At 31.6% G+C, this 10,282-nt stretch overlaps 1 protein-coding gene across 1 annotated transcript; it reads right to left on the bottom strand.

Moving 5' to 3' along the window:
• Positions 1-3,962: 3,962 nt before the first annotated feature.
• Positions 3,963-5,231, bottom strand: LOC8264578 (protein SOB FIVE-LIKE 4). The gene is made up of 2 exons (XM_048371218.1): positions 4,784-5,231; positions 3,963-4,600 (listed from the first exon to the last, which is right to left on the bottom strand). The coding sequence occupies exon 2, from the start codon at positions 4,590-4,592 to the stop codon at positions 4,113-4,115; it is 480 nt and encodes a 159-aa protein (XP_048227175.1). The 5' UTR covers positions 4,593-4,600; positions 4,784-5,231; the 3' UTR covers positions 3,963-4,112.
• Positions 5,232-10,282: the final 5,051 nt, after the last annotated feature.

Genomic DNA, 10,282 nt, shown 5'->3' with positions numbered 1-10,282 from the left:
TTCTGATATTTTGGTGAGGCGAAAAAAAGAATTCTCAAAAAATTTACTTAGATAGAACAAAACATGGAGGCAATTTGGATTATTATCCATGTGTAGAAAATGTTACAAAATTATGTCGAACCACCTAAGTCAAATATCAATAATGAAATCATGTAGCTATTCTTTTCGCATAATTAACATAATCTCATAAAGTTTTGTTGTTTTTAATTAACGCCTTAAAATTTAGTTACCCACAATTGGCCACTTAATCTAAATTAAAATCATTGGATCTGGGGCCCCAACATCCTCTCCTCGAAGAAGAAACATGTTTTAATTTTGCGCCCAATTTGGCTAAAAGATAGGGTTCGTAGAAGGGAAGGTTGCCCTCGACATATGCAACACCCATCAGAGTCTCTGGAGCTGTATTGAAGCAGATATGACTGACCTTCTTTTTCACTACGGTCTACAGCCCTAAATTAATTAATGCACATGCTGCTCAAAAAGGTTTGAATGATTAATTTATAACGTGTTGATTTCTTGAGATGTTGAATGCATGTTCTGTGTCACATAAATTTTGTGAAGAGATTAAGTATCAAGAGTACATAATGCATTTAGTGAAGGAGATCGCTAGGTAGATACATGCTTTTGCAAAATTGTATATACAAAAACAGTTTGGTAGCTGCAGGGAACAGCATAGTTCCATGTGCAAATGCCAATGTCCAGTGCATAAGATATTATGTGTTTTCTTAAGTTGCTTTGTTCATCAATCAATATTAAGTATCAATTAGGCTTAACTTGATTGTGTCTGCATATATATATATAGGGTTAGAGGAAAATCTTAAGTTTGAGTCTCTCCAATTGTCGATATTTTTGAGAGTTGCTCATCTAGTTTAGGATCCATTTAATTCAAGAACAGGAACGGAAATGAAAATAAAAATGAGACTGGAAATGGGAATGAAAATTGTGGATGAAACTAGAAATAAAGAGAATAATTTGAATTTTATTTATTATTGAGACTAGTAGTAATATTTAATTTTTACAAAAGATACTTATAATTATTGTATGTGTTCAATAAAAAATTATATATATAATATATAAATGACAAAGTTATTAATTTTTTACAAACCAAAAAAACCCTTGAGAGTAACAATTTTTGCAAAGAGGATGAATGTTTGTAAGGGAAAAGGCCAACTACCTTCTAATTTGGAGGTCACTAGCTATCCATATCCATGTATCTGCAGAAGCATTTTCACCTCTATATATTGGTTTGACCAAAATTTAGCATTTTCTATACGAAAGGTAAGTTGTTAGACAATCTACACAGATTGTGAGTGTTAAAATCTAAACTATTTCCACAGGAAGAAGAATGATGATAAGCAAGATTCAAACTATAATAACTCAGGAATCCTTTTTTAATTAGTTATCTAATAAAAGGATATATTTAAAATTCCTTTGGATCGTAGAAGCTCTGATATCAACGTGTGAAGGAAGCCCTTATGATTCTGGGAAGATGAAAACAAGCACCTGTCTCATGTCATAATTCCCTCTCCCATAATAACCATAATTAGAATAGGTAGAGACAGAGACAAATGTATATGGCAGACAGGATAGTTGACAGGCAGGTTTAGCAAAATAGTTCATTTATATGTATACATCTTACTTGCTGGCTTTATAAAAGGATATAAAAACTTCAGTTTTTTCTGATAAAAATTATTAATTGGTGTCATCAGGGGATGTAGTTTCCTCTTCTGTTTTATCCTCTTCCGAAGAATCGTCGGGACTTGACAAAGGGTTTCATAAGGAAATGCCAGAAAGCCAGCTAGTTCAGTACAAAATCCAGTCTATACATTTCTTGGTATGATTCAAACAGAGTCGTTTTCCAATTGAAAAAGAAGAGTTTGTCACATTCGGATGGGGGATGTGATGGCCTATGTCCCCCCACTAATGAAATTGGCAGTTTGAAACCCTTTGATGGCGAAATGTGCAAGATATAATTGAACAAGTGGTCACATGCCCCTGTACTACTACTGTTCTCTCCATGTACATACAATGGTGCCCATTTCCAGATCTACTGCAGCCGATGCCATCACTGCCTGTTCTGTGTTACTCCAACTCTGTAGAGCTCATCACATTAATAACGGGGCCATCCAATATTTTCCTCATCCTCCAAAACCTAGATCATTTTTCTGTAATCAAATCAGAATATATGAAAAGAAAATAGTAAGCCTGTATGTAATATTATATTTCTGCAAGATGAAAAGATTATGAAACCATTATTAAATCTCCTCAGGTAAATGATTTTCTTATAATCAGATTTGTCATTCCCAATATGTATATTCTCCTCCAGTCTTACTATAGCTAGAAAGAAAGCAACACAGCAAATTTAAAAATTTACAGAGCCGAAAGCAACTCAAATATTTCCTTTCTTTCTTTCTTTTCTGCTGGGGTTGGCTGGCAAGGATTGAATTGGAAAATTGGGTTGGAGGAGCTTCCTTTGGCTTCCATGCCAGATGGCTTGATTGTGTGTATATATATATGTTAGCCCAGGCTGTAGAGAATTGTCAAAATCTTGGCTAAATTACTAAAATTCTCGTCACCCCACGTGCATGGCAATGTGTACCCACAGGTCCTACATCTCTGTCCCTTTGTCTATTGTCTATCCCATCTGCTACTCCATATATATGTTGTATGGAGATTAGTCCCTTCTTTTCTTTTTTTCTTTTTTCTTTTTTCTTTTTTCTCTTACAAGTTCCTTTTCTTTTTTCCTGGTCTACAGAGTTCATGTTTTTCCCTTTCTAAATCTTGCATATGTCATTAATTGTACATTTTTATGGTGTTAAAATAAAATATTGGGTATAAATATCATAATATATAGCTAAAACAAATAAAATTAATAAAACTTTTGGCAATTAAGCCCATATCTTGAGAGAAGTTGCTTCATGTAGATGACTCGTGATTCGAAATGATATCTTCTAATTAACATTTGTGCCAAAACTACATACAATTAAACATCTTTCTATCAAAACTTCATTGAATATGAGAGGGATGTGAGAAATAATGTTGCATGTGCTTCATTTGGAGTAAAATAGTTTTAATACTCTCGTCAGTATATATAGTTTCTTTTAATAAATAACTGAAAGAGAATGTAGAACTAAAACGCAATAATTTTTTTTTTAAAAATTAATTACTAAATTCTACCTAGCCATTACTAAATATGTGTCATTAATTAAATAAACAAGCAGGAGACTGCCTCCCTCCTTGAGAAGGTCAAAGTGAAATCAGAATATGGAACCTGAAATTCATCAACTGATTTCTTTGTTTATGGAAAAATAATGGGATGTACATTATAATTAGATGATGTAATGAGTTAACCTTTTACGATTTCTACCTGATGAAAGGAAACACATATCAAGTATTATCGTGAAACTAAGAATCGGATCCACCCTTTGTTTTCCTGTCAGACTGCCCCTTGCATTGACATTCTTGACTAGTTTGAGCAGGTCAAGTGATCCCATGAGTTCTCATTTTCCTCTTAACTTTGCATATATATGGAGGCACTGGTTTTAGTAATTAATTAAATGCAAAAGAACCCTATATAATATATATACACATATATCTTATGAGCATATACTAATTCAGTTTTCCTAGTTTCACTAAATAATAGGTGCAGATTTAAACCTTTATCGCTTGACATTTCATTGACTACTGGCAATTTGCAGCTATTTTTTTCCATTTTCCCGAAGATACATGATTCATCATGTGCTATTGCTTGCCTGTTCTAATTGCTATGTCTCACTACATCATTTGCAGCATTAGAAAATAATATCATCATATGCATGTTATATTATCAATTTCTATCTGTGCAAAGAAAATAAGCATCATACATGTTGGGTTAACTGGTGGGAATCTGATCATCATTATATTAAATTTCTTGATTTATATAACTCCTGCAAACAACGTTAGAAGACTGCGACAACATAACATAGTAACAAAATATATATATATGATAAAACTTGGAGCCTATTTTTTCTCTTCTGCTCTCTATATTTTCAGCTCAATAGGTCTGTCTCCTACATATCCTGCAAGAACAACCCAAAAAGAAAAAGAACCAAAGAGAAAAAAAGAAACTAAACCTATTTTCTTTTCCCCATCCAAATGCTTTTTCTTACCTTGGAACCACTTTGAGCAGGAGTACTGTTATTAGCATTACTATTAGCTCTTGCTGCATTGAATCCAGCTTCTTCTTTCTTCTCATCCTTCCTCCTCCTTTGAGCTGTTTTCTTTTGCTTCTCCACTTGTTTGTTAAGTTTACTTGTGGAGTAGTACTTCCCGTCATCCTCATAATCTTCTTTCTCTTGCTTGCTTTTGAATTGAGCCATGCCTTGCAGACTTGGACCAGAAGAAGCATCAGAAGCCATAGAATCATCACTGTCTTCTTCCTGATAGTAGTATTTACCACTGCCGCCACCATGATATCGATGATGATCATCTTCTTCATCATTGTAGCTAAGTTGATTGTTACCACCATGTATAGAGGAATCAAGATACATAGTCCATCCAGATTCGCTGCTGTGACACTCTTCTGCTCCTCCAAAAACATGGGAAGACTCCATTGCTGTAACTAAGCAAAGATGGAGAAAAAGAGGGTTTTATAAAAGAAAGCGTGCTTTTGCAAGAGAATGAACAGAGACAAGAAGATTTATGGGTTCTTAAATAGGATTTATTATAGAGCTGTATTTAGACACCTGAAAAGACCACTTAGACCAGTTTCTTTCCCTACCAAAGAACAGATATACTCATTTACCTCTCAATTCTTGAAAGCTACAAAAAAAGGACTCACTTCACTTTATCTTTAATGGCAAGAGGCAAGTCCTGCTAACTGGAAATCTAAAATATATAAGCCATTAAGACTTTCTGGCTTGAATCAGCAGAAATACAGCTAGAAGGTGTCAGAAGGAAAGTGAAATATAATCTTTAACAAAAGGCATAAATACCAAAGTTTCTTGAATTTGAAAGGACAAGAGTTGTTCGCTCAGCCATTGGGTTTCTCAAGTGAAGAAACAATCCATCTTTAATTCTCTGAACATGTCATTAATAAAAAAGAGGGGAGGGGGGGATGATATACAAAACAAAAAAAGGGTTTTCTCTCATGTGCTTTGAATGCAAAGGGAGATGGGGTAGAAATGCTTGGCTCAATAATAAACAAAAACAAAACTAGAGAGAATATAAGAATTACATGGTTTTAAATAGGCTACAATAGGACCTAATTGAATACCTCATTTAGCTTTTACACAACCTTTTATTATCTATATTGTTTTGTCCTGTCATTAAAAATGGACAGCAGCTAGCTTTTCTTCACTTGGGTATAAAGAAGCCAAGTGGAAGATGATTTGTACATATACATTTTAGTTTTAACTTTCTGGTATCCTGCTCTTCTATGTTCTCCAGAATTATGTGTCTTAATTTGGTACTATTTGGAGATGGATCGGAACTTGCATTATAATCCAATTATTTGCTAATAGATAGATTCATTTCTTGGTATAATTTTATTGCAGCATTACTTCTACTATTTCATCTACCTCGCTCTTAGATTGAATTTATTTATAGTGAGTCCATATCCCAGCAAAATACCTCGTTCAAATGATTTTCGAGTACCCTTTAAGCAATGTGAGATGGGTCTGGGCAGTTGTTGAAGAAAATGATTCACGAAGGATATATATAAACGAGATACATGTTCTTATAATAAGGACCGTTTTGTTAAAAGAGTAATGATGAGTATAATATTACAATACTAGTACAACGTCTCAAAAAGAAAGTCTTTAGGGGCACGAAGGACCATGTCAATAAAGTAAAGCTAATTTGACAGTTTTATCAGCAAAAAGAAAAGGGTTAATTTGAGAGTAAATCAAGGAAGTAAAATGGAGGAAGTATGGCAGCCAAGTTCATGAATGTTTTGGATTATTAAAATGGTATCTCCTTAGGTATGTCTTTTCCTTCCCTTCCTTTTCAATATAAGCAGAAGTAGGTACTGGTAGGGTGAATTAATATTTGATCAGACAGACAACTTCCAAAATTTACTTCTGCATTCATTTCTGAAGTGATTTTTTTACAGCATGTTGAAGTGACTGTTTAAATTTGATCTCTTCTCCAACTTCCTTTTACATGTGATTTTTGCTTCTCATAATTTTAACATTTATCTATCCTGCTGCCACACATTTTTGACTGTTGTTTATGTAACACATAGAAACAAAAAAGAAGAAGAAGAAGAAGATTTTAGACATTGTATCTGTCGGTAATTAAGTAGGTTTTCAAAGTTAAAGATATGGCTCGTAAATTATTAAAACTATGGATTGCCAAGTTCGACGGCGAAACTTTAGTTATTTTAACATTTTATGATATAATTTAATGAATAACCTAATTTGTATTAAAACACTTGTTTACACCTGATTCAATATTTCTATATGAGCTATGTATATATTATATTATATGAATTTTAATTTTATTATATTAAAATTTTAAATAAATAAAATTGAAGTATTTATTATATTAAAATAAAAGTTGAAGGATTGATGTCATTCAATTGCCTATATATGAATTGTTAATTGAAGACTGATTTTCATCTATAGTACCACTTGTTTCTTGTCTTGTTAGTGAACAAAAGGTTTTATGCACTTTAACTCTCCAATGGGCACAATAATACCAAAAAGAATATAGTATTATAATCTCACATGACATGCCCTTTGTCTCAATACGCATACTCATATCATTAAAGCAGACTTAATAGGTAAAAGTTTTCCTTTTTTTTAAAATAAGTAATAAAAAAAAACCAACAAAAGAAAACAAAAAGTGAAAACAAGATTAATTATGATTTCTTACTCAGTTTGTTCTTTTTAGCAACGGGTAATTCACTTCATACATGTTGACACATTTGAAGAAAAAAGTTAATCGTATTAAATTCATGTCCGGATCAATTTCATACATTGTAAGGATGATTGTAATTTAAATAAAATTTACTACAATTTTTATAATCGTGATTCATATTTATATTAATTAATCGTATGAAATCGACATAGGATTTATATCTTTTAAAATTACCAGACGTTATATGATTATACATTTTGAAAATTCAAACTAAAAGTAAGAGGAAATACATTAATTGGATGGTAGGATTATGAAATCATAATTGACCAATCAAAAGGTGGAACTCATCAAAGGTTAGGAAGATAAAAGAAACAAAAGGAACTTGAGAAAAGAGATGGAAAGCCAGTAGGGTTTGGGGCGACCGATGTCCCCATATTTGAAAACAAGATTTGGGCTGTTCCCCACTTATAATTTCCACAAAATATGACCTATTACATTGAGTCACTGCTCACCAGACAAGGCCTGGCCCATTGAATTATTCTTGCTGCTCGTCGTTTTGTAGGAGGACCCTACGTCAGAAATTATAAACTAAAAATTACTATCCAAGTCATCAAATAACAAATTAAATTAAATAATGAGGCTTTATAAACAGAAGAATTACATATTCAAAGAGTTTTATTTATTTTTTATGATAGTTCTATAATATAAATAATATATATATATATATATATATATTCACGTGAGAGAATTTAACATGTTGATTTGTTGCATATGAGGACAGCCTTTTTGTAAGCTGGAGATTTGATTCTCATTGCTTTAGGTCCAATGTGTCTGTATGAATATGAGAATAATAGAAAAATATGAAAGTTAAATTTAATTTTGTTAATGTGTTGGGTGCGTGACAGTGGAATTGAGGGGACAAGAACATCAAAATTAAATCATTTGGTTAAGATTAATGGCCTTTTTTGACTTTATGGGCAGAGGAATTTTGACACGCCTCCTCTATCCATTATCCAACCATGATTACGCACGCATGGCTATCGGACATTTCTTTCAAATACAAAAATATCAATAAATTGTTGCAGATTGAATTCTATATTTTCTTTTTATAGTATTATTAATAGATAAGCAAATTATAGAGTATTGAATTACGGATTTAATCATTGAAAAACAATGTTATTCTAACTGGGTTCCTACAGCTTAACACAGTCCAAATTCATTTTCAATAATTGGCTGTGTTAATAAATTTGTCCCTAAAATGTTTTCATAGAGTATCCAAATTGTTAGAAACCCATAAGGTGTGTCGTATTTTTAAAATGTGAGTATATTTATTTATGAAAAATATATTTTATACTAGATATATACTAAATATTTAACAGTATATAATTTTTTTTTAATTACACTATTCTTAGAATGTATTCTATTTTACTTTCTTCCAATCTTTACTATTAATAAATAAAGAAAAGAGGTGAGCATTAAAGATTTTAATTTCAGAACTGCATAAAGCTAAAACTAATAGCGTCAGAAAAAGATAAGTTAAGGGAGAGTGGAGTTTGAGTTAAGTGATAAGCAAATCGAATTTATATGTATCGGTTTTCAATCAATTCAAATCATCGTCTTTGTACTTTCAAACATGGATTAGTGCGGGAGGTGATTAATGTGCTGCTTGAATTAAAATCATGTTATTGCAATAAAATAAATTAAAAATTTATAACCGACACAAAATACAAATTAATGAGCTGACTAAATTTATTAATCATTAACGAAAAAGGTTTTGGGAGATTTTTATTTAGACTTGTTGTATACGTCACAATTGATAGGAGAGTAATATATATATATATATATATATATATATATATATATATATATATATATATATTTTATATTTTAGTAGTGAATGAATAATTGACACATACTCTATTATTAAATATTAATAAATATGAGTCAATTATTTATCAATTTGGTGCATAAGTAGAGACATATACCAAAAAGAGACAAGAATTTTCTAAGGTTTTTATGGCTACAACAGCAAAGATAACAAATCAAAGCTAATGACGTTTATCTTTTTAGTTCATGTGAGGGTCAACATGAGTAGTCATTCTCTTACACTCATCATAAAACTAAAAATTCATCTAATGCGGAAGAAAGAAATCGAATTTTATCACTTCCAAAAGCAAACATTATAGATACAAGATTATAAATTATAAATAAATTTTATTCAGTTAAATTAGAAATTAGTCTAGATTATGATATTTTTCTTTAATATAAATAAAGAGATTGAGATTCCAACTTGAAAATATAAAACAAGCATAAGGCGTTTTATTAATTATTCATTGATTACTCTAACAAATCCACTTCTCCTCCAAAATTACTTTTTGGGTTCTGATTATGAAAAATGGAAACTTGACTGATAAGAAAATGGGAAACAAATACACAAACTAGTGGGTCAAAATAACTGAGTGTTTGACATAGAACATCTAACTTAATCCTTTAGTAACTAAACCAATAAGAACAAAAGCACAGCGTAAGCTGCTACAACCACTCCACTACCTCCAAGTCTTTTTATGAATGCAAATCCCATCTCTATCTTCTTAATCACCATTTTTAGCCTCCTTCCTTTCACACTCTCTCTCTATTTCTAATTCATTTTCTGTATAAGGAAATTGGAAGGATGAGCAGTTATGATCAAAACAAGACCAGAGTCGAAGGTATGTATATATTGTAAATCTTTACACGACACATTTAATTATTCTAGCAAATTAAAGTACCATCCCATGACAATGGAATTTGAATCTATAATTGTACTGCACAATTTAAAATTATGTCTGTGATCATTTTACATTCTTTTCTTGGACATGTTATTGATACTGTTAAACATATATAATATGCAGTATCATATCCCTCGACCCCGCCAAATTCATATGCGGCTCCATTACCAGCACCACCGCCGTATCCAATAAAAGATGGCAACTCTTATCCTCCTTTCCCAAGCCAAACTAAGCCCAAGGGCGACGGATTTTGCAGGGGATGGTATTTTTTTCTGGCTCTCTCTCTCTCTCTCTTTTCATGTATGTTTGTAACAGCGGGTATCCGTAAAGTTTAATCCATGAAAAAAAATAAAAGAATTATAAATCAATTTACCGAAATCTAATAATTCTAAAGAATAATTTTGAGAGTTAACGAAGACAGTTATCTTAATAAAATATATTATTTACTTGACGTATGTATATAATATATGCAAATAAACTGATGAAATATTTTAATGTATATGAATGAGTATGCAGCTGTGCTGGATGGTGTTGTTACTGTTGTTTGGACGCTTGCTTTTGAGGTTAATTGCTATCATCAAGAGATGTGATCACTTGGATTGAGTACTTACCTTGTATTTATTTTCCTGTGTAGTTATGTTTTGTATCATGTTTATGAATGGGTTGCTCTTGAA

This window comes from Ricinus communis, chromosome 1 (genome assembly GCF_019578655.1).
Source record: "Ricinus communis isolate WT05 ecotype wild-type chromosome 1, ASM1957865v1, whole genome shotgun sequence".
In the NCBI taxonomy this organism is placed as follows: domain Eukaryota; kingdom Viridiplantae; phylum Streptophyta; class Magnoliopsida; order Malpighiales; family Euphorbiaceae; genus Ricinus; species Ricinus communis.
This window is presented reverse-complemented; position numbering and strand designations above follow the sequence as displayed.